The sequence below is a fragment of the Protopterus annectens genome, chromosome 12.part0 (genome assembly GCF_019279795.1).
Source record: "Protopterus annectens isolate FY-2018-M chromosome 12.part0, PAN1.0, whole genome shotgun sequence".
Lineage (NCBI taxonomy): Eukaryota > Metazoa > Chordata > Ceratodontiformes > Protopteridae > Protopterus > Protopterus annectens.
In genome coordinates, this window is record NC_056746.1 from 1,503,112,065 (window position 1) to 1,503,137,241 (window position 25,177).

The following is a 25,177-nucleotide window of genomic DNA, read 5'->3' on the forward strand; positions in this document are numbered from 1 at the left end:
TCCCAGCTGGATGAGTTTCTCTATGATGCCTGAGTCGGGGATTGTATCACTGCCTTTGGCCAAGTCTACAAAGGCAGTATGTACTGATTTGCCTTCATCCAGGGCTTTGGTGACACTCTTGAATTCCACTAGGTTTAATAGGCATGGTCTGCCCTTAAAGCCAAACTGGATCAGGTTAAGAGTTTAGAGGTCACCAATGTCTTTGTTGATAAAGGTCCGAGATGATTCTCTCAATGGCCTTACAGACAAGGCTGGTCTGGCCCTATAGTTCCCTGGGTCGATTGAGGGATCCCTTCTGTGCAAGGGGATTATGGTTGCTGTTTTCCACTCTGCTTGGGACAAAGCCAGTGCTTCTTAGACTGTGGTTGAAGAGAGTACCCAGTGGTTCTGCTAACTATTTCTTTACACTGTTTGATAAGCAGCCTGGGATGTTATCCGGTCCCACAGAGGCTGTGTTTTTGGCCTTGGCAAGTGCGGTTATGACCTGTTCTTTGGAGATAAGTAGAAAACTGGTCACAGGTATGCTTTGGGGTATGATTGCTGAAGACAGGGATGTGAAAGTTATGCCAAATCTGTCTGCTAACAAGTTGGCTATGTCCTCAGGTTTGTTGTGACTGGTATCATCAACTATGAATTTGGTGCAATGCTGGGCCTTTCCTTTTATATTAGACACAGCTAAAGAATGCCTTGTGATCATCTTTGGCTATGGATGGTAATTTAGTTTCATAATTAGCTTTAGAAGACTTTGCTAGATGTCTCATTTGCTTGTTCAAACTATGGAGGGTAGTGTTCTGCTGACACTGTTCCCTCTAATTTATGAACACCAGTTTCTTTCTCTTGTTGTATAATCTATTTCTGCTAGAGGTCCACCACGGCAGCTTGTTTTTTCATGATGAAGTTTTGATCCATTCTGTTATGGCTAAGTCTATACACTTGTGTGTGCATACACGGCAATTGTGTACACCTCCATATAGGAGTCTTTGTTGATATTGGTGGCAGGAGGCTTAAAACGATTTATGCCATCACTTAGGAGGCTATAGTTTTTGGTTTGGAGAAGCTTTTCAACCTTTTGGATCCTGGGGTGGGGTCAGGTATGATCGCTAAATTGAACGTGACTGATTTATGGTTAGACCTTAACAGGGAGAGTGTCACACTGGAATGGTGCAACAATCTCTCATATTGGTGAGTACTAGGTCAAGGACATTCTAGCCTCTTCTGGGAGTGCAGACTGTTCCAGAGCATTTGTGTTTACAAAGTGCAGGAACCTTAAGGCAAGCGTGTTTGAACTCATGTATGTATCCCAGTTGATGGAAGGATAGTCACCCATGCCTAGGGTGTCTGGCTGTATTATGAGTGACTCAAGCAGGTCCAGGAAGGTACTGTGTGGCTTTCATGGTTCATGTTGGTGGACCTGTAGCTAACAATGACGTGGAGGGGGGGGGTCTTTACTACAGTTAGTTGGACTTTGGAGTAACTCTAGGGAGTCATACTGCTTAATTAGTCTTGAGGTGTATTTCTCTTTTTTGTGAAGATGGATTCACCTTCTCCTCTGGTTCTTTCATGTTCATTTTGCGGCCTGAATGTGGGGAAGGCATTATAGCCTTTAATGGTTGGAGTACTCATTGTGGCCGTAAACCATGTCTGTGTGACTGCACAAACATGGACATCTTCCCAAGTAGGTAGTGCTTCCATTGTGTGTAGTTTTTGATTTACACTTCTAGCATTAAGCAGCATAACCTTGAGTTTGTCTTTTGAGGATATTTTTACGTCAACAATTTTGGTCTTATGGCATTGCCTAAGAAAGGCACTATGGGGCACTTAAGTACTTTGGCCAGTAACCGAAGGGCAAGAGGTGACGAATGAATACCATACATGGCAAAGCAGTATGGTCTGGCGACCATATCATCCTAACCTGAGAAGTACTTGATCCCCCTGGATTGACACCAGTAGCCAAGCCAATTGTTGAAGGCGATAATTCTTTTGTTTGTACTGAGGTATCATCCTGGGTGAAGGTAGAATGCTGCTTAGGGTTATGGACATATCTGTCTGGGACATACAATCTGAGAGCTCCGTCATATCTCTCTTATAGTCCAGTGAAGTACGTCTCAAGTCAAACATGGAGTATGACAGAGGTGTAACTGTGCTGCTTGTTGAGAGAATTGAGTACTTGCATGACTTTGCAGATCTGGCACCTGACAGGCAGCTGACCATCACTTTCTACTTGTACAGCCTGGTGAGGGGGACATCTCATTATGAATTTGCTTATGACCAAGACATTGGTTTTCAGGTGTTTTGCGTTGCGTTGAGGGCTTAATGGGTGACGCACTGTTTGTTTTTATGTGTGTTGGGTTCTGCTGGGACTGTAATGTGTGCAAAAGTTTGCATTTGTGAGGGCTGTGCTCTTTTGGTAAAAAGTAAGTAATGTCTTTCGGCTTTTCCTGGTTAGGGGTCACCCCAGCGAAACTCTGGTCTGCTCATGATTGGCACTGGATTTTTTTATGGTGCAGAGTTACCAGCTCAACACCCAGTCTTCAAAGAAGGCATACACATTCACGCAGACACCTACCTGCATGTCTTTATACGTCACTCAACCACGGGGAGGACATGCAGACTCCAAGCAGAAGACGCTGCAGACGAGAATCGAATGGGAGAACCTCTTGCTGTGAGGTGACCATGCTAACCGCTGCACCACTACGGCCATATAGGTCTCTGCTCTTTTGGTAAGCTTCTAGTAAGTACCTCTGCATATGTGGGGTTATGTTTTGTGCACTTGCTTTGTTGAGGAGGAGGTGGTGGTGTGTGTGCTGACAACCTGTTTATCTGGTTTGTTACCTGAGAGTGAGAGCATTTATTCTATGTTCATTGTATAGTTGCTTTTCTCATATATTGTATTTATAAGCTTTAGGAGTACATGGTTGTCCATATACATGAGGCAATAGAAGCCTAGCTGTGTAAAAACACAAGTACCCTTATTAAGCATATGTGGATGGTCATTTTTAGCAGATGTTGTTTGTGAACAGCACCTACTGACCCTGTCCATGAGGGACATAGGTGCCAGCCAAGAGATGACTTTACAGTCACCCAACCACGAGTCAAGGTTGCTCATGAACAGGGTCTTTGAGGAGCACTGCTTCACATGTAGTGGGAGCCTATTACAAAGGAGTGTGAATCGGCATGGGATGTATCTGTCTTCTCAACATGTTCTGTTTGCCACAGGCTACGTTGAGAACCCTGGGACAAATTATAGTTGTACCATTTGAGTTGCAGATGTCTATTTCCAGTAGGGCAGGTTCCAAGACTGCTCTGCAGTGCAGCCATAGGTCACCTCTTAGCAGCCTGAATGATACAGAATACAGTGACAGGTATGTCCGTCTTTTCATGTATGTTATGTTTGGAGGCCTTGGAGTCTCCCAGGCACAACCATGTGTTCTCTCTAATTGCTGCAGGTATCTGGTGAGGTACAGAGAGATGTCAGCATTGTACACCATTATTGGTGTGATAAGGGTAGAGTACAGCAGAGGTACGACTACCCTGGTCTTGGATGTGATGTCCATATGTATGATATGCGGAATGCTGATTGTGTGTGTCACCACTATGGGCACATAGTGATGAAAGTGTAGATTGCTATTAACATGTTTTGCCAAGTCTCACAACATTGTGTTTGAGCTTAGGGGGTGCTATGTGTATCATAATTTGCAGGGGTATGTCAGTGGCAAAGGTGATAAAGTTATTGTATGCTTAAAGTTCAGTCTGCGAGTTTGTCATCAATCATCAGTCTGTGTCAGCCCCTACTGTGATATGTTACCATCATTGGGAGAAGACTATACGAATGTGCCCAGTTAACAGTCTGCAAACTTGGTAAACCACATACCAGCTACTGTTGCCTGTGCTTCAGGGAAGTATTTCCCAAGTAGTTGAGGGCCCAGCACAGAACTTTATGGGATTTCACTGATGTAAAAGGCTCCCACTGCATGTGAAGCAGTACTCCTCAATGACTCTGTTCATGCACAACCTTGACTACTGGTTGGGTGATTGTAAAGTCACCTCTAGGCTGGCACCTTTGTCCCTCGTGGACAGGGCCAGTAGGTGCTGCTGGCAAACATGCTGTGTTAAAAATGACCATCCACATATGCTCAATAAGGGTACTTGTGTTTTTACACAGCTAGGCTTCTAAACACCCTAGTGGTATTAGGCTAGTAGCCTCATATGAACTTATGAAGCTATGTGCTGTGTAGGTCTTGCAACCTGTTGACGTCCATATGGCTTACTGATTTCATCTAGTATACGTTCATCTGAGCTCTTGTATAAATCAGATTTGTACAGTGGCATTTGTGTTAAGTACTGTGTTCTCTAGTCCATGTACTTGGGTAGTGGTTCTGTTCTCAATGCAGTCGTGTGTGTGTGTGTGTGTGTGTGTGTGTGTGTGTGTGTGTGTGTGTGTGTGCGCGCACTGTGGCTTGATATTACAGAGCGCATTGTACACCAGCTTGTGGGACACTGTCATCTTCTTCAAAACAGACACTGCTGATGTAATCAGCTGCATCACATTTTTGGATATGCATTACTCCCAACAGGGCATGGTCAGAGTCTGACCTGGCGGCCAGGCAGAAGTCACCTCATCCTATACAATAAAGTTTACAGTGACATGGTGTGTAGGCCCTGTGTTATCTTACTGAGAAAGTCATGTGGTCTTTCTAGTTACTACATGTGTCTAGTGAGATGCATGTGAAAATGCGCATTATACTCTATTAGTGCTGTAATGGGGTTTGACTACAGTGCTGTTATACAATTCTAAGATCTCAATATGATGGAGTGACCTACGAAGTGCACAACACAGACTTTCAGTAGCAGTGTGGACACTTAGTAGTCAAAGTTCAGACTGGCTATCTAAATGTGTTCTTAGTGCTTGCATCTCTGGGTTTTCTACATAGCAGGACTGTTGTCAATGCTGTGATTAACATGGAACTCCAGTTTTCAGGCAGACATTACAAACACATGGCTTGTCTTTTATTACACTTTTATGTTTATTTGTACAGTGTGTGTCTCTGTCATCTTTCAGTTGTGTATGTTAGCTCCTCCCGTACTATGTTATAACCATTGGTGGACTGAATGATTGCACACAATATGCAAGAATCAGCAAACATGGCAAGCCAAAGGCCATATACTTTAGCCTGAACTGTCAAGAAATAGAGTCCAAACAGTGAAGGGCCAAGCCCAGATCTCTGGGGCTTTGCCAGTGGTGACAGCTCTACTGGTACAGTTTGATTCACCAACTTTCACATGATGTGTTCTGTCAGTGAGCCAGTTGTTTACCCATCAACTGATGTCAGGTTTAATCCCCAGCTTGGGGGTTTCCTCAATAATACCTGTGTGTGTAACCAAAACCCTAGGCCATTTCACAGTAGGAAGTATGCACTGTCTTACCTTCATCCAGGCCTATCGCATGGAATCCACGTGCTGTAACAACATCACCGATCACATATGGTGTGACCCAGCACATATGTTCCCATACAAGAGTGTACATCAACATGCGTCCACCCGAGTTGGAGGGATAGCACCTGATGCATGCATATATAGGGACGTCCTGACTCTCCTTGATGGTGAGGTGGACCAACATGTCATCATGGATCTCTTCTACATGTACACTAGTAACATGCCAGGTGTGTGCAACAGACCTGCGTTAGTTGTTAATGCTACATCAGGTCCATTACATCTGATAGATGCCCTCAAAGAGGTCATAAAGGCAATCATTGACTCCAACTGCGATATTAGTATAATACAGACATTACAAGTGCATTCCAGTCATGTCAACACCTGCATTGACAAGACACATGAAGGGATTTGCTGAATCAGGAAGCACACACCATCCAAGTATAATGTGGACAACACACCCTATAATCAGACCTATAGATGTGTGACCTGTGTGCTGGAGTAGAGTGTAATGGTACATCCACCAGCATGTTGTCACAGTGCTGACTACTCTCTTGATTGTAACACAACTACTGGGTATGTGAAGGACATGCACATTAGAGGTCATAATAACTTCATGGATCCCAGCCTTCATCACACCAGTAACTGTGTACAATGCACCCCTCGTGTGTACCTGCCTACACCTTTTCTAGTGATGTGTAACTAAGGTTGTACCACCTTTGTCACAGTGCTCTCTTACACAGCTTAGTGCCCATACTTTGGTATATACATGGCTTGTCTGATGGTGCGGGACACCAATAGTTTCATAGGTGTTTACTAGCCTAAAGACCACAAGGACCTTTTTAAGCGTAGCCATGCATCCCAAATCTCTAACAAGTTCTGATACCCTTGATAAGCAAGAGTAGGGACTTGGGAGATTAATGGACACAGGCAGCTTGTAGATGTTTAGAGATGTAGGTGCCAAAATAGGGCTGAATTACCTGTCCTCCATCCAGTTGTCCAAATTGCACTTGAATTGGGTTAGGGAGGAACTTTGCTTCACACAGATGGGGAGCCTGTTCCAGGAACTGGGTAGTCTGTGGGATACATTCCTGATTCTCCAGCAGGTACTATTTATATCTCAGGCAAGGTTTAAGTCTTTAGAATGGGTAATTCTGGTGCTGTTTGTTTTGTGGATATGCAATAGGCCCATCAGAGTGGAGTCTGACAATGCCCTGTAAGCCAGGAGTAGACGTCCCTTCAAAAGCCTGTAGGAGACAGAATACGGGGTATGGCCTTAAGGTGGTCTGCATGGGACATTTTACTTACAACCCATATTCTTTTAGTGAGGAATCTCTGTGGATGTTCCATTTGTTGGATATGCCTGGTTAGGTAAATACGAAAGGGGACATTGTACTCAATGATAGGTGTGATGAATGCCATACACAGTGGAACAATGACTTCCTTGGACTGAAATGCCATACCTTTGTTTATAAGTTGCACAACATAGAATGATTTCCTCAGTACTGTAGACACATGATGGTCAAAGGCTACATTATTTGCTGTGTTTGTAAGTCCCTGACTGCTGGGTCACCTGTAAGGGGTGCGTTGTCAATATGATAGTTAACGGGGAAGGATGACTTCCTGAAGGATACTATTATGCATTTCTCGGCATTTAGTGTTAGTCCACGGCTCTGACACCAGGTGCTTGTCAGTGTCTGCCCTCCCTGGAGAACATTTGTGTCATTGTGGGATTCAGTGGCAGCTCCTAATTTGCAATCATCTGCAAATTTATTAATCCAAAGACCATTGACATTAGCCTTAACTTCAAAAAAGTAAATGCCAAAAAGGAGCAGTCCAAGGACTGATCCCTGAGGGACTCCACTTGTGACTGACCTCTTTGTAGAGGTGGACACCCCAGTTCTAACTTCCTGGGGTCCTGTCTGTGAGCCGGCTGGCTATCCACCAGGTGACATAAGGTCTGCCCCTAATTTCTTGAGTTTGTCAACAATGCCCAAGTGGGGTATTGTTTCATATGCCTTGGCCATGTCAACATAGGCAGTGTGGACCATTTTGCCCTCATCTATCTCTTTGGTGACTTTCTCAAAGAAATCCACCAAGTTGAGTAGGCATAACCTGCCCATGACGAAACCAAAACTAGGTTAGGACCACTGTCTGGAGGTTTACTATATCACTATTGATCATTTCTGTGATAATTCTTTCCATGGCTTTACATATAAGACTAGTGAGACTTATAGTTCTGTAGTTTCTGGGGTCTATAGATGGTCCACGTTTGTGCAGAGGGATGACTGTGTTCTCCATTCTTGAGGTGCAAAGCCTATTTTGGGTGGAGCTGAACTGTAGCATTTCAAACTTAGACCCATCACACAGGTAGTTCTCTCCGCACTCTAGATTGCTGTTCACTGCTGTACTGTGCACTTTGAGATTCACTGCCACATTTTCCATGACGGCAGCAGTGTTACCTGGATGTAGAAGTGTAGGTTACTTATGAAACTGTGTGTGGACCCGTCCCCCGTAAAAATAGTGTGTGTGTGTGTGTGTGTGTGTGTGTGTGTGTGTGTGTGTGTGTGTGTGCATTAACTTAAATTTTGCATTTATGTGGTGGATTTTGTGAATAGTGGGCAGTGTAACTGGTAAGATGGTGATGAACAGCTGCATGTTGGTGTTAAAAACCAGTGTAGTCTTATCAGTGAAAACTGATATGAGTATAATTTTTCTCTGAGATATGCAGTTTTCCTGCCAAAGGCCCCTCCAAATCAGATGCAACAGTTGTGTGAGTACTTGATTACCTAGTGAACACTCAAAATAGAATTTAAAAAAAAATCAATGTTTTTATATCAACAAAACAATGAAAGAAAGAAAAAAATTACTTGCACATAGTGCCCATACACACATACATACACACACACACACACACACACACACACACACACACGCACGCGCTATATATGCCAACTCCAGGAGGGATAGGGCAAGTTTCAGACCCTCTGTACAGTGGTCACGTACACAGAGCAGCCAGAAAAAAAAAGGCATCCACGTTTTGCACGTTCACTCTTATTAATGACAGCCATGTACTTATCATTCAGACACCTTGCATGGGGAGCTTTATGCATATTTTCATGGCAACATGTTATTACATTTTCAAGATATTCTTTCATGTTTCACTGTTGCAGTCATTACATTTGGGTTCTCTGCTTGCAGATAGCCCTCAGTCGGCCTGATTAACAAAGTCTTGGGTCCTGCGTCAGTTGCTATCCCTTCTTCCATGACGTTAGGTCGTCAGGGGTATAAAACATGCAGCCGACGCCATTACATCAGTTTTTTGCCGTGCGGTGCCCGAAGTAGAAGCATTTCGCAAGTGCCGGTCAGCAGACTCTTGAAATTTTTGTTTTCGAGTTTCAGAACCGAAGTGTTCAACTAAAGCTAAGTACCCCGTTGGGGAAACATTTTCTTGCTCCTTACCGATTTCAGTAAAAGTTAATATGTATTTATTTATTTATTTATTTACATTTGTTGACCGGACTAGTCTAGCTGGATACATATCCCTTTTCAGTAGAGGCCTGAGGAGAAAAGCTCCAACATGAGTAAATTAATACATTCAAAATAATCTAAAAAAGACTAGTTTCACATTACAAAATAAGACATGAAAAGAAAAAAAAAAAAATAAATCGTGAACAATGTAACGTTTCATTAGAGTACAAGTAAAAAATAAACAAGTCTTAATGCTTTAGTAGGGTTCATGTGAAGTCAATCAAAAACTAAAACATTTTAGGAAACTTTTTATAGTGTTGTTCATAAGATATGGGAGGGTAATTGTTAAGGAAGCAAGAGAGAAGGAACCAGGGGAGGGGAGAGATGAAAAGTAGATTCAATCAGGCTTTGAGCAGGGGCAAAGCCAATGTATTTTAAGGTGGTCTCTAAGGTGTTTTTTTAAAGATTAGAGAGGATGAGAGTGAGGTGAGTGATTAGGAAGTTTGTTCCAGATTCTACCCACAACATTGGAGAAGAGGGAATCGCCTGCTTTGTTATTAGAAGGGTTGCTGGCAATAAGAAGTTTATTAGCTGAGCGTAGTGTTGAAAGATTTTTATAAGGAGAGATCAGATTAGTAAGGATGGGAGTATTAGTAGGATGGTGCAGGATTTTTTGTGCAATCACAAGTTGATTGTATAGTAGTTGATTTTGTAGTTCTAACCATCTGAGTTGTTTAAGGTTGAGGCAGTGATGAGTTCTGTATGGAGAGCCAGTGGCAAATCTGGTTATGTTATTGTAGCTAGTTTCAAGTTTGGTGAGGTTATGCTTTGATAGATTGGTGTAAATGCCAGAAGCATAGAATAGGGTGGAAGTAAGGTGAGTCTGGGCTATGGATTTCTTAGCTAGAGGTGTAGGGAAGGGTTTTATTCTATACAGGAAGCCTAATCTTTTATTAACAGTTTTTATAATATTATTAACATGGGCATCGAAGCTGAGGTTATGGTCAATAGTTATGCCAAGTAGTTGAGCAGTAGAATCGGGAGAAATGCAGGTTCCATTGTCAGAAGTAATAGTGAAGTGGAACTGAGGAGATTTTATGGTGGGAGTAAAGAGTAGTAGCTTAGTTTTCTTAGGGTTAAGAAGAAGGCAGCGTTGTGTGAACCATTTTTCAACTGTGTTAAATACATTTTGTGTAAGGGTGTGGAGAGAGGAAGAAGACTTGACAGTACAGATAAGAGTAGAGTCATCAGCATATTGTATACAGGTGGATTGTGGAAAAACAGTATGGAGATCATTAATAAAGATGGAGAAAAGAAGAGGGCCTAGGATAGAACCTTGAGGAACTCCAGTGCTTACTGGGAGGTATGTGGATAGATTATTGAACCAGAGTACTGCTTGTTGTCTGTCTTCCAGATAAGATTTGAACCAAAGGATTGCTTGTGGGTCAAGAGATTGGGCTTTTAGCACATTGATAAGTAGGTTATGATTGATCATATCAAAGGCTTTGGAAAGGTTAATAAATAGAGCAGCTGAGAGACAGTTATTGTTACTATTCCTATTTATGCAATCAGTAAAAGTTAAAAGGGCAGAAGTAGTGCTATGAAAGGGCCTAAATCCATGTTGGCAGTTAGCAAGCAAGTTGTTTTGGAGAAGGTGCTGAAGTAGCTGATGGTGAATACATTTTTCCATAATTTTGGCTAGTGGGGAGAGTAGAGCAATAGGACGGTAGTTGGAGATTTCAGTAGATTTACCTCCTTTGTGCAAAGGGATTATATGTGAGAATTTCCAAATAGAGGGGATGTGCAGAGATGGATCTGTTTATCAGGATAGAAACAGGGTATGCTATGGCTTTGTCTGCAATTTGAAGGTATTCTGCTGGGAGGCAATCAGACGAGGGAGTGCAGGGTTTGAGTTTTTGAAGGAGTTTGCAGATAAAGGAGATGGGTACAGGTTGCAAATGAAGGGAGGGAAAGGGACTGTTAGTGTGTTGTGTAGGAGTGGGGGACATGGGAACTAGAGTTTGAGTTAAAGTTTGAATAGTTTCAATGAAGTAATTGTTAAAGGCATTAGCTATTTGCAGAGGATTACTACTAGGAATAGAGCAGGGGGAAGGAGTTGTGGCATGTCCTGGTTTGAGAAGTTTATTAGAGTGTGAATGTTGCAGGTGGGAGTAGTAGTTTTTTTGTCTGAGATTATATCCTTTTTGACAGCATTTCTTAGTTGCTTAAAGTATAGATGATCTACAGAGCTTTTAGAGGTTCTCCATCTTGCCCATATTTTATTTCGTAGAAACATTTTTTCTTTGGTTTGTTTTGTGAGCCAGGGGGCTGTTTTTGTCCCGATTCTGGAGGAGCGGAAAGGAGCATGGTTATTTAGAATATGAAGGAAAGTAGAATTAAAGTAAGAGATTGCTTCGTCTAGATTAAATAGTTTTAGAGATGACCAGTTACATGCATTTAGTTCATTAATAAAGTTCTCAGCATGGAAATGTTTTTTAGAACATTAGGTGACAAAATTGTTCTTTTTTGGGCTATATTTCTTTTGTTTAGTGATAAAGGTTAGAATGTGATCACTAATGTCGTCAGGGAGAGATCCTACCTTATAGGTATCTGGGTGACTATTTATAAGGATCCAGTCAAGAGTAGTTTCTTTGCTACTTGGTTTGTGGATTCTAGTGGGGAAGTTTATTATTTGATTGAAACCAAATAGATTAATATGGGTGTTAGGGGTGGGGGAATTACATAAGGTCCAGTCTATATTAAAATCACCTAAGACAATTGTTTCTTGTGGTAAATGGGTAAAAAGGCTATTGAGAATGTTTTCTAGGGTGCTAATATTATTTCCTGGAGGGATGTAAGAGCAGATAATATAGATTGCTTTAGAGCTATTCAATTGGAGTTTGATAGTAAGGGTCTCAGCATTGGTATTTGAGGGGAGTGATACATCATAGAGTGAAACCAGAAGATCAGATTTGAACAAGATAGCTAAACCGCCACCTTTTTTTGATGTACGGTCATATCTTAGTATATTATATCCAGGAGGGGTTATTTCTAGGTCATGAGTGGAAGGTTTTAGCCAAGTTTCAGTAAGGCAAAGGATATCAAATGGATAAACCTGAAGGAGAGCATGCAGTTGACTAATTTTGTTGTTAATGCTACGAATGTTAAGATGTGCTATACTGAGAGAGTTCTGAATTATTAAAGAAGAGGTAGCATTATTAAATGATGGATTCTGTATATTGGTATTTGGTGAGGGTGGGCCAGGATTGGGATGAATATATCCACCTGTTAAAATGTTTATGGTTTGAATGGATGAAATATTTAAGTATTTATAGTACTTGGGTGGGGTTAGCTTATTGGGGAGGTAAGAAGCATGGGTGTTCCTCTGGAACTTGGGAAGCAAATAGGCTGAAGTAGAGGTAATGTTGCTATGAGAAAGGCTGAGGGGATGTGTGATGGGGTGTGTTTGTAGATAGTTCACATTGTGCTTTAGAGTGCAGTGTTCATATGCAGTGAGTGAGTGGGTTAAGGATAGAAGGAGAAATAAGGAAGAGGAGACAAAAAAGTTTTTCAGGGAAGGTTTGAGAGAATGTGCCATTAGGGGAGTGGAGTAGAGAGGTTATATACAGGAGATAGGAAGCTGAAAGTGTAGATCAAAGGTTGGGAAAGAGAAATGTTAAGGTTTTAGAAAGATAGTCAGAAGAAGGGAGAGGGGAGTAGAAGATAAACTAAATAGGTGTAAAATAAGTGATTATAGTTACTGATTATGTGTAGAGGTAGGTAAGGAGTAAGCTAAGGAGGGAAGTCAAGAGGAGTAGTTGTAGTTGAAGAGTTGGAGTAGAGAAGAGGAGGTAGGGGAGGAGTTGAGAATTATATGTTGAGGCTGATTGGATAGGTAGTAAAGTGGGTGTAACTTGTTAGGTATAAGTATAACCGCACTGGGGGTGGGTGAGAATTGGGGATAGGGTAGGGGAGCGGAGTGAGCCCGTAGGGCGAACGGAGCGGGAAACAGCAAGTAGTGAGAGAGACAATTGCATTACTTGTGGAAAGCAAATGCCTCATAAAGATTTTCATTTGTACTGTATTCCTTGCCTTGGCCCTGACCATGATGTATCTTGCTGTCAATTTTGTGCTTTATTTAATCAGCGCACTATCCGTCGTTGGTATATTTTCGCCTCAAAATATTTCAGTTCTCGGTTTAATTACCAGAAATGTCATCGGTTAGCCATCCGACTACCGGGATTCCAAAAAAACGCAAAGATAAAGACAGAGACAGGCCGCCGAGATCCAAAACTGCTGATGACACTTCTCCTAAGCCAGTCGCTAGTTCGCTTGTACTCAGGGAGGCGTTTTCGCAGCCCCTAATTTCCGCAACTTCTGATTCGCAGGCCTCTACTGAGACCCATTTGGAGAACGGTATGCCGCGAAATGCTTCAACTATGGAACCCGCGGCTGTCTCTACCTTGGATGGGTTTGGAGCCGCAGTGCAGGCACTGGCTTCTGAGTATATTCAGGCCTATGGACTTGCATATTAAACCGACGCCTTCTTCTTTACTTAGGCCTAAATCTCGATCCATGCCTAAAAAAATGACTCCCAGGCCACATGCTCAGGCCTCTGTCTAAAAATGAAAAGATAAGAATGGCTGAAGATCTAATAACTCTAATCAGGGGTAGCCAACCCCCCCCCCCTCTTTCTAAGAGGCCTAGGACTGAAGTTGATTATGAATCTTCTGATCAGGATTCTGTTTTTTCTGATTCTTCTGATTATCTGGATTTGCCCTTATCTACTTATGAAGATTCTGATGCAGAGGACTCCATTCCCTCTGCTTCCCCTCCTAAGGATTTTTCTTTTGGGGAAACCTTGCACAGTCTAAGTGAGCATTTCCACTGGGAAAGCCAGGCTTTTTCTGATTCAAAAAAGAGGCTTAGGGATTCCTTACTCCTTCCTCAGCATAGGCCTTTAGCTGTTCCTCCTGTACTAGACATTGTTGATGCTTTTTCAGAGTCTAGTTTGGCCTCTGATTCCCTGCCTCCTGCTCTCAGAAAACCTGACATACTACTGGGTCCCTGAGTCCCACAAGTTCCTTTTTAAAAATCCTATTGCAGATAGAGACTATTTCACAGGGGCCCAAGGGCATTAAGGCTTCTACTGCTAAAAATCCTACCTCTTCTGATAGAGACTCCAGGGCACCAGATAGGCTTATAGTGCCTGCATATTTGAACTGCTTCTTAATGAAATTGGTACACCTTGTTTGCTGTAGCATAGACTAGATCCAGGCCTGCTGAATCTAGCTTTGTTTGTATGCTTGTTTGCTTATTATTTCCCTGAAATGCTAATTCCACCTAAAACGCGGCTTTTCAGCGCTTCTGTGGATCCCTAGTGATATCTGCATTACTTACTGTACTTATTTCCTTGTTTCACTTGAAAGAAAGTTACTGTTTGTCATTTTTGCATTTAAGTTACCTGTAACACATTGCATTTAAGATACCTGGCACTTGCTCACTAAAGCAATTGTATAAGTCAGCACTAAAAAATTAAAAGCACTACACCCTCACAAACTCCCCTTGAGTACCTTGTTCCCCATTGGCCCTTTTTTTCAATTATACAGGAATTCCCAATACTATTCTAGCATGTCCAAAGGTCAGTTGTCAGTCTTCTCTCCGGTCCAGCTGGTGAATCTGGGAATCTTGAGGCAATGTTACAACTGCCTCATGTACAACAGACAACCCTCTCCTCCTCCCAACAAATTCCAACACATGAGAGATGCAACCATATAGCCATACTGGAGGCAAAGCTCTCTCAACTCAGTACTGGCGAAACCAGTCAGGAGGAGAAGGAAACCACACTCATTACAATTCCAGCCTCACATAGACCTACCACGACAGCAGACCTACCACGACAGCAAACCAAACACATAAACACACAAAAACATACTCGGAGGCTCTAAATAAAAATCTGCCTAAGCAGCAGAGACCTCCAAAGCAGACACACAAGCAACCGCTACCCCAAAACAAAACACGTGCAACACATAGCTCACAAAGCCAGTGTGCCGAACAGTCACAGCCTTTAAGGCTAAACAACACACCTGATACACTTGTAATAGGTGACTCTATTGTCAGGCACACTGACATCCTGCTCACCAGGCTGAACAAGAAGGTCACGGTGAGCTGCCTGGCGCTAGAATCCGCCACATAACACAAGCACTCAGGTCACGCCAAGGCAAGTAAAAATATGACTCAGTCATTGTCCATGCTGGTGTGAATGACCTGAGACGTACCTCCCTGGACTACATGAAAAGAGACATAGAGGAGCTCACTGAGCATGTAGCCCAGGCCGGTATGACCCTGACCTTGAGTAGCATCTTACCCTCACCAAGAATGATGCCACAATATGAAGACAAGATGATCAATTTCAACAATTGGCTTAAGTTTTGGTGTCATTCAAAGGGGATCCAATGCCTGTCAGCCTGGGATGACATGCTCGACAAGCCACGATGCTTCGCTAGGGATGGCTTGCACCTGTCGCCCCTGGGCTTTCGGATATTGGCAAAGGCTCTTGCTACCCCCATAGTGCCTTTTTTAGGCAAGGCACAGACAAACCCACCTCCATAGGTATCACAAGGGATACGAAACTGAGTAATGCTACTCAACACCAGAAGTCTAAACCTCAAGATGCATGCACTCAAAACTCTCCTTGGCATGGAGAACATCGATATCTGTGCAGTAACAGAAACCTGGTTCAAGGCTCCCGAGAGCACCCCAGCACTACCAGTTTATACCTCATACCATGCTTTTCCGCCCCAAAACTTGGACCGAACCACAAAAGGAGGGGGGAGTATCAATATTCGTCAAAGATACCCACACCTTCAGGTTGGTGGCACAGCACGAAGCATCAGAGACTATCCATGTGCAACTAACAGTGGGTAAAACTGCCTTCCAGTTTATAGCCTGCTACAGACCTCCCTCCCAAACCCAGGAACCCCACTCGGCCTTCCTGAGAACACTGGAAAATATGAAGGTCTCTCCAAACACCATTATATTGGGCGACTTCAACTACCCAAACATAGACTGGGAGCATTACTCTAGCTCCAACACCCTAGCCCAAAGGTTCCTAGAATTTATAAACTCAAATGCTATGGAACAACTTGTTACTACTCCCACAAGAGGGGAAAACATACTGGACCTGATCATCACCAACATGGGGACTCTATGCTCCAGACCAGAAGTGTATCCCTCACTGGTAAGATCAGACCATAAACTAATCTCACTGGATATTCACATCCCGACTCCACCCGCTGCCTGAAAACCACAGTGAAAAACTTCTCTAAAGCAAATTTCACACTCCTCAAAACCGAGGTGGAATCCATCAAAGCCCCCGGTGCTGTGGAAAATACGGCCCAGACCACAGAATCCTTTATAAACGCATTCTATGAACACCTTCAGGAATGCATGGATCATGCAATCCCAAATAAAACCAAGACCCAATCCTCCAAAGGCAGACGTCCTGTCTGGTGGACCCCAGCCATAAACAAACTATACAATAGAAGGAGGAAGCTACTAAATGATAGAGCAAAATCCCAAAAAGGGAAGGCATCTCTGATAAGTATTAGCAAAAACCTACGGGCACTCATAAAATCGTCTAAGGCCAGCTTTGAGAGAAAAATTGCACAGAACACTAAGGATAATCACAAGGCTTTCTTTAGTTATGTTAGGAACCTGTGTGGGAATTCCCAGATATGCTCAGAATGAGTCCAAAATGACAACAAATACACCGAACACACAGACATTGCCAACATCCTAGCTGACAGGTTCAGCACAAACCCCCCCCCCTCCCCACCAAAAGGGCAAATATCTATCCCAGCAGAGTGCTGCCCCCCTGACATCTCAGATGCTCAGGTAAGAGCTGCCCTCTCCAAAGCAAAAAACACAGCATCAATGGGACCAGACGGTGTCCCGGGCTGCATCCTACATGAACTCCAAGAAGAGCTAAACCCAAAAATAAAACTACTGTTCAATCTCAGCCTTACTACAGGATATGTACCCAAAGAGTGGCGTACAGCAACAGTGGTCCCACTCCACAAAGGTGGTGCCTCAACGGATCCTGGAAACTATCGCCCCATAAGCCTGACTAGCTTGGTCTGCAAAGCTATGGAAAGGATCATCATGGACCTCATAAATAAAGATATTGGGGACCTATAGACACTGGATCCTACCCAGTTTGGCTTTAAGGGCAGATCCTGCCTCTTAAACCTGGTTGATTTCTTTGAAACAGTCACCAAGGCCATTGACGAGGGGAAGGTGGTCCACACAGCCTACCTGGACCTCGCAAAAGCCTTCGATACAATACCCCACTCGGGCATTATAGATAAGCTCACCAGCTTAAATATAAACCCCTATGTCACTAGATTGGTTGCAAACTGGCTCAAGGACTGAACCCACATGGTTCGAATTGCTGGAGCCATGTCAGACTCCAAACCAGGTACAAGTGGCGTCAGTCCTGGGACGTCTCTTGTTCGGTATATATTTCTCGGAGGTACAGGCCAACACGGAAGGACTGTGGCTGACCAAGTTCGCAGATGACTGCAAACTGGGCGCCATAATCGACTCTCCAGCCGACACAAGCATCCTCCAAAAGGGCCTCATAGAAACAGACAACTGGTGCCAGAGCCGTGGCCTCAAGCTAAGCCAAAAGTGTATAGTCATCCCCTTTGGCAAAAACAAAGTGCCCACAAATTACCACATAGGTGGTAATCCATTAAGTACAGAAGAAGTCATTAGGGACCTGGGGATCCAAGTTGATAGCAATCTCTCATTTGACAACCACGTGGCCAAAGTGGTTAGAAAAACATTTTATATAGCCCAACTAATCATGAAGGGATTCACATCTAGATCAGGGGAGGTCATTGTGCCTCTTTACTCATCCCTCATCAGGCCCATAATTGAGTACAATGCCCCTTTTGGGATGTACCTTACCGGACACCTGCAGCAACTGGAAAGACCCCAAAAGTACCTCACCAAGAGGATCCAAGGGCTCAAACAGATGCCATATGCTGCCCGGTTAAAAAACTCCAGCTCTACTCAGTGGCATACCGCCTGCTCAGAGGCAATCTGTGCCTGACGTATAAAGCCATGTCCAACCCGGAATTAATGGACATGCTGCACCTCAGAAAATCCAAATCCCATCGAGCTACGCGCTCGAGAGACTTGAACCTTAGCACTGAAATAAATAGGACATGCTGGAGGGACAGATTCATAACCCAGAGGCTCCCTTCACTCTGGAATAAATTCCCAGTCCAGGATAGGCAGAGTCCCTCATTGACTCTCTTCAAGAGGAATCTTGATGAGTGGATGGGAGATCGTAGGTTTACCCCAGGTATCACTTCTGTGCCACTGTTAGACAGAGGCACAGTATACTAACCTCGAAAAAGGCCATAGCAAAATTAATTTAAAATGGGTGGCGAAAGCCAAACACACTCTGACTAGGCTTATAAATGCCCTAGGGCAGATAGCCTAGTATGAACCTATGAACCTATAGATGGGGTAAGAAGGTTTACACTTCTGCAACCTTGGCCATTAGGGCTTTAAATTGCCAGTTTCATATGTTAAAGTATCAATAACATTATTGGACTGCTTAAACAGAAAATTATGTTGATTCCTGACTGTGTGGAAAATAAAGAATTACAGGATTTAATGCATTCTGCTGAACAAGTTGGAAAACATACTTTGCAATGTGGTTTTGACTCATTAGAGGCCTTTTGCAGGGCTACTGATACTGGGTCTGTGCTCAGAAGGCATGCTTGGCTTAAGGAGCAATCTTTGCCTGATCATGTTAAAGCTAAATTGTTGGATGCTCCTTTAAATCAGGACCGCTTGTTTGGCAACAAGGCTGAGGAAGTTCTTAAAAAGATGGAAGATAAAGCTAAATGTATGCAAACCATTAAATATATTTTACACGTTCAGCCTCCTAGATTTAGTAGGCACTGGCCCTCTAAGAATTGGTCCTTTCCAGTCCCTTCCAGGTCTTCTCGAGCCAAATGCAGACACAGCAAAAACCCCACGTTTTAGTCCCAGGGGACACGCACAACTAAGCAGTGGGGGCCTCCACTTCCAAATCTGGGAATAATAAGACTTCTGCACTATGGTAAACTGTCTCAATGACTTCCCTTTAAAATTTCCAAACACTTATCAACTGACTGTCCCTTTGGGGGGGAAGATTGCTCTTCATGCAAAGAATTGGGAACTCATTACCCAGGACAAATGGGTTTTAAATAGTGTCCCGGGGATACAGATTTCACTTCCATACATTGCCAACACCAAGCAGGTGGCCGGACCTAACCCCAAATCAGTGGGCAGAGGCCCAAAAACAAGTACTTTCTCTCTTAAGCATGGCTATTCAGCTGGTGCCAGAAGAGGAAAAAGGACAAGGTTTCTACTCAAGACTTTTCCTGGTACCCAGAAAAGACAATTCATGGCTCCTATCCTGGACCTGTGTACTCTAAACACCTTTTTGGAGATTCCAGAATTCAAGATGCTGACTCTTCACCAATTACTTCCTATGCTAGGCAAAGATGCCTGGTTGGCAACACTAGATTTAAAAGAAGCATACCTGCACATCCCAATCGGAGAATCTTGCAGAAGATACCTATGCTTCAAAGCAGACTACACGCACTATCAGTTCTCTGCACTGCCCTAACTGCCCTTTGGCTTATCTACTGTGCCCAGGGTATTCACAAAGTGCCTAGTTCCAGTTATTGCATACCCATACCTGTACGATTGTCTAATTCAGGCAGAAAGCCAGGACATACTTTTGAATCATCTGGCCTTTGTACAAAGGGTTCTAACCTGTCTGGGGTACACCATAAACGAAAAGAAATCACACCTGGTACCCTGTCAACAAATTATATTCCTGGGAGCAAGCTTGAATACAACTTCCCAGATGGCTTACCTCACGCCAGAGAAACAAATTCATTTGACAATCTACATCAAACAAGTGGCCACAAAAACCCCTGCTATCTGCAAGACAAATACTGCAAGCCTTGGGGTTCATGGCCTCCTGCATTCTTCTGATTCCATATGCAAGATTGCATATGAGGAAACTACAGTGGTATCTAAAAAGTCTATGGTGTCAACATTCTCAGGATCTAGAAACAATTATTCCTATCGTACCTTGCCTACGCCTAGAGTTCCTTTGGTGGGCAGAGGCCTGCCACCAAAACAAGGGACTACCTTTCACACCACCCCCTGCCGCCCAAACCCTAACAGATGCATCAGCTATGCATGGGGGCTCACGTGGCAGGGGAAGTGCATTCAGGGCAAATGGAACCCAAGTCAAATGCACCTGCATATCAATCAAAAAGAAATGTTAGCTGTACAGAATGCTCTAACAGCCTTCAAGGACTGCATTCTTCCAGGACAACTAATGGTAAAGATGGACAACACCACTGTTATGTGGTACATAAACAAGAAGAGGGGGTACACATTCTTACCCCCTTTGCAGACTAGCCATGGCATTGTGGAACACAGCCTTGAGCTACCAAGTGCACCTACAAGCTCAATTCCTGCCAGGAAAATTAAATGCACTGGCAGATGGACTAAGCAGAAACCTCATGGACCCACACGAATGGAAACTGGAACCAAGGATTTTCAACATGTTGACAAGCAAATGGGGGAGCCCAGATATAGACCTGTTTGCCTCTCCCCAGAACTACCAATTGGACAAATTGTGCACAAGGACTCCCCACAAACAAGCCTTGGAAAGTGGATGCTCTGTCCTTCAGTCTATGCCTTCCCCCCTCTGACTCTGCTCTCCAAAGTACTACTAAAAATCAAACAGGACAAACTAAGGATGATTTTGATAGTTCCAGACTGGCCGCGCCAACACTGGTACCCACTCCTGCGCAGTGTGTCACGGTTATCCCCATGGCACCTGCCTCAGACTCCTTCCCTGTTGTCTCAGCAGAAGAAACCGATTCTGCACCCTCAGCTTCTAACACTGAACCTTGCAGCCTGGCTAATTACATAATCTGTCTTTTAACATCCCTCAGTAAACCTGTGATGGATATCATTTTAGATGCAAGGAGGCCTAGTACTAGAAAATCTTATGCTGAAAAATGAAAAAGACTCTGGAACCAAACTCAAGGGATGAGCACAGCAGTGCCCAATTTACCTCAGATTTTACAATACTTAACTGAGATGCTTCACAAGGGCCTGTCTTTTTCCTCCATTAAAATCCACGCCTCAGCCATTTCAGCTCATTATAACACAGAACCTCCCCTCTTCTTTCATCCACTGCTCAAGGAGTTCCTCAGAAGGGGAAAAAAATTGAGACCACCCAGGAGAGCTCCAACCCCAGCTTGGGACCTTAACTTTGTTTTGGAGAAACTCACTCTACTTCCTTTCGAGCCAGCTGCTACTGCAGACTTAAAGTTTCTTTCTTGGCAAACAGCTTTCCTTGTAGCAATCACATCAGCTAGGAGGGTAAATGAATTACAGGCCCTTATGGCAGTGTAGCCTTTCATCATCTTTCATGCGGACAGGGTGTCCCTCAGAACCAAACCATCCTTCATGCCCAGGGTGGTATACAGTGTGGGTCGTAATCAGTCCATTCATTTGCCAACCTTCTTTCCCAATCCACAGAATAAAGGGGAACAGATACTGCATTCCTTAGATGTGCACGGACATCTTAGATTCTATTTGGACAGGACTAAACCTCAAAGGAAATCTGAACAACTGCTGGTGGCATTTGCTGCAGTGGCAGAGGGGAAGGCTATTTCAAAGCAAACCATTTCTAAATGGATAAGCCATTGCATTCATTTCTGCTATAAGCACCATGGAAAACCTATTCCCCAGTGGATCAGACCTCACTCCACCATGGCTGTATCTACCTCTACAGCCTTTCTCAGAGGCGTCCCTACCAGAGACATCCTAGAAGCTGCTACCTGGAGTTCTTACATACTTTCACCAAGCATTATCATTTGCCATTTTTCTCTAAATCCAGAGCTGGCTTTGCCACTGCAGTCTTGCAGGACCTTATAGCTGGTCTTAATGCTATCTAAATTCCTTCTCCCAACCATAGCTTTGGGAATATACCCAAATGTAATGACTGCAACAATGGAACACGTAGAACATAGTACAGTTGTGTACACTTACCATAAATGTAGATGTTCGAGTTTATTCACTGTTGCAGTCCTGGTTACCCTCCCTCCAGCCCCCTAACTACTTTTGGCTATACCTCTACTTTCCTTTACTATGCTTAAAAGCCTTTTTGGTGTATTTGCTTTTTTGTTGGAGTATATCATTGTACTTTTATATTTAATTGCTAACCCATTAGGGGGCGCCTGACATCTGGGGCAAGAAAAACCAATGTATTGGCATTGGCCGCATGTTTTATATCCCCTGACGACCTGACGTCATGGAAGAAGGGACAGCAACCGATGCAGGACCCAAGACTTTGTTAATCAGGCCAACTGAGGGCTACCTGCAAGCAGATAACACAAATGTAATGACTGCAACAGTGAATACACTCGAACATCTACATTTATGGTAAGTGTACACAACTGTACTATTCAAATGGTGCACTGTTGTTAGCCAATGTTTTTGTGCCACATTTTACAAATTTTTTGAGTAGGGATCAAGAACTAAGGCTCGTGGTGGTGTGAGCCTACCCCTTAACCATGGTGCAGGGACCAACATATACAGTAGCCTATGAGACATAGCTGCTCAAATCATAAGGCTTGAGATTTAAATGCCAGCTGTAAGAAGAGACACAAAGACATCTCCAAGTGTGCTTCTCGCTGCAGAAGACCCTCTCAAAGTTCAGTGGTTACTGTGAGTACTCTCACAAGTTAATTTCTCTAAGCCTCCCTGGGTACAAGATCCAGAGACACAAAAAAAGCCATAAACTAAAGTTTGCATGTGGTGCTACACCACCTCATGGGGGAAGTGCACCAAGTTCCATACACGGCTGTTAAATGCAAGAGCTGTCTGGTTAAGATGTGTAACCACATTGTAAAGTTTAAGTTGAGAGTAGATATGCAAGGTGTGTGCGTCTGATTGATGCCTTTTACAGTTACACATGCATGCATAGCTACTTATGAGCACCGACAACCACCTTGTGTCTGCCACACCAGGTCTCTTAGTGCCCATTTGCAGTATGCCATCTTTAGTCAGTCCACTGTGTCTTAGTACATTGCAGCACAGTGAAGGGAAACATTTCACCTGCATTGCCACAAAAGATGTACAGCTTTTAACAAAGCCAGCAAACCATATGTTAATGAAAGTTGTCTTTCGGCTTTTCCCAGTTATGGGTCGCCACAATGGAACTCCGGTCTGCTAATGATTGGCAGTGAATTTTTGTCAAGTTGCCAGCCCGGCACTCAACCTTCAAAGAAGGCACACCCACACATGCTCGTACCTACCTGCATATCTTTTAAATTCATTCGACTATGGGGAGGACATGCAGACTCCACATAGAAGGCGCTCCAGCCGAGAATAGAACCGGAGAGCCTCTTGCTGTGAGGCGAGGTTTCAAATGTTTCTTGTAGGATCTTGCATATCCCTTGCCCCATTTCCTGTTTATTCTGAGTACAAGAATGGACTGGAAGTGCATTTTATTCTCTCTGAAGTGCTTGCTTTTAACCTTTCTCAAACCTAGTGATGATGATCACAGCTAAAAGTAGAAGCAATTCATGAAGGAAATCAATCTTAAAAATACCTCATGAAAAAAAGTCTGGGTGGGTTGCATACAGAGGTATTGATGGACAATCAGTTAAACATCCTACCTAATCACACATTTGCTGCAGTGTGTCTTTGCCCTGATTTTTCCAAATATGCTAACCTCTGCCCACATATACTTATTATGCTGTCCTCATGGTTGTCCAGTCCATCCGCATAACATCGAAGGTCTCACCTTCCTGCCTTCCAGTTCTAACATTTTTTTTGTGCTCATATTATTTTAGTTGTTTTTCTCCCCTACTTGCAGTGTATTTTTTGATCAAGACATGGCACCTGTTGCTGGGTTGTTGTTGCACAATTCACACTCTGAGCACATGCCAGTTATATGCAGACCTCCATCTCCTGGCACGCTTCTTTCCACTCTGCATCTATTTAGGTGGCTGTGACAAGATGGCCACCATGTCTTTTAAGTTACTGATGATGTATCCTTTCTGTGATGAATCATGCTGGGACTGGCTCTGTTTGCCACCATCTTTCTGAATTTAATGGTGTGTTTCCAGACTTCCCCTTGTAAAAGTCACGTGCAGAATCTCACTCTTGCCTATCTGTTATGTGTGCAATGAGTGCATAGCTTATAATTACTGATTCATATGCCTGTGCTCAGCAGAATGCAGTACATTTTCCCTGCTCAAAGGCACCAAGTCACGCAGTTTGGCTGTATGTTTAAGCAGTGTTCTGAAAGCAAATGACAGTGATAAACAAAAGCCTACTTGTCTGAATGCCAGTTGTTCCAATTTTACAGCTCAAACATTTTGTGTGTGTTTTGTGTGGAGATGTTGACATTCTGATGGGAAATTTGTTGTGATGTCAGCAAATTTGGCATAGCTAAAACCACCCATAGTAAAAAAAGAACTACTGGAAAGATGCCGTAGCTTTGGAGTTATAACATTTAACTGATGGATGGAAATGGGGGAGTTCCTCCCCATTCCATTCTGATATTTCTAGCTTTTGATGACTTAAAGATGCACCAAACGGGGTTTTATAATACATACAGCTGATTCTACTATTGGTCAGTTGTAGCTGAACTTTGTTTTGTTTGTTTCTGGCAGTTTCTGTGTAGCATCTTTTGGGAATGTAGTTCGACTCCTGACCATTCTTTTTTCCTAAGTTCCCTTTTGTGACATTGTCTATCCATATTAGTTATTTTGTTGTTTAAATATGTTCTCCATGTACTGCATGCCTGTTTATTTGCTGACTTTGTAAATGAACTGGACCTGTGATTCTTTGCAGCCATCACCCAGGCCGTAAGATACACATGTAATTTGCACATACTTCAGAAAAAATATGCCTTCAAGAGAAGGAATGGACAAAATGGAAAAATGTGGATAAACAGAAAAATTGCTATTAAGCTGCCATAGTGGTCTTGCATAACTAGTGACTGCAATAGTAGTTACAACAGTAAAAGTAGTAAGTAATGTTGCATTGTTGGACTGCAGTTCATATAACTTTCAAGAAAATGAGTAGCTACTCCTTGTAGACAGATTTCTGAAAAAATATGAGCAGTTAAATTTGGGAAAGCAGATGACTCATTGTCTGAGATATA

General features: G+C 43.2%; 1 protein-coding gene across 1 annotated transcript in view; it reads left to right on the plus strand.

Moving 5' to 3' along the window:
- MMD (monocyte to macrophage differentiation associated) overlaps positions 1 to 25,177 on the plus strand; it is a 323,780-nt gene that overhangs the window by 274,732 nt on the left and 23,871 nt on the right. The window contains exon 4 of the mRNA XM_044089034.1: positions 3,217 to 3,362. Within this exon, the coding sequence (XP_043944969.1) occupies positions 3,217 to 3,362 (146 nt within the window). The remainder of the gene's footprint in view (positions 1 to 3,216; positions 3,363 to 25,177) is intronic.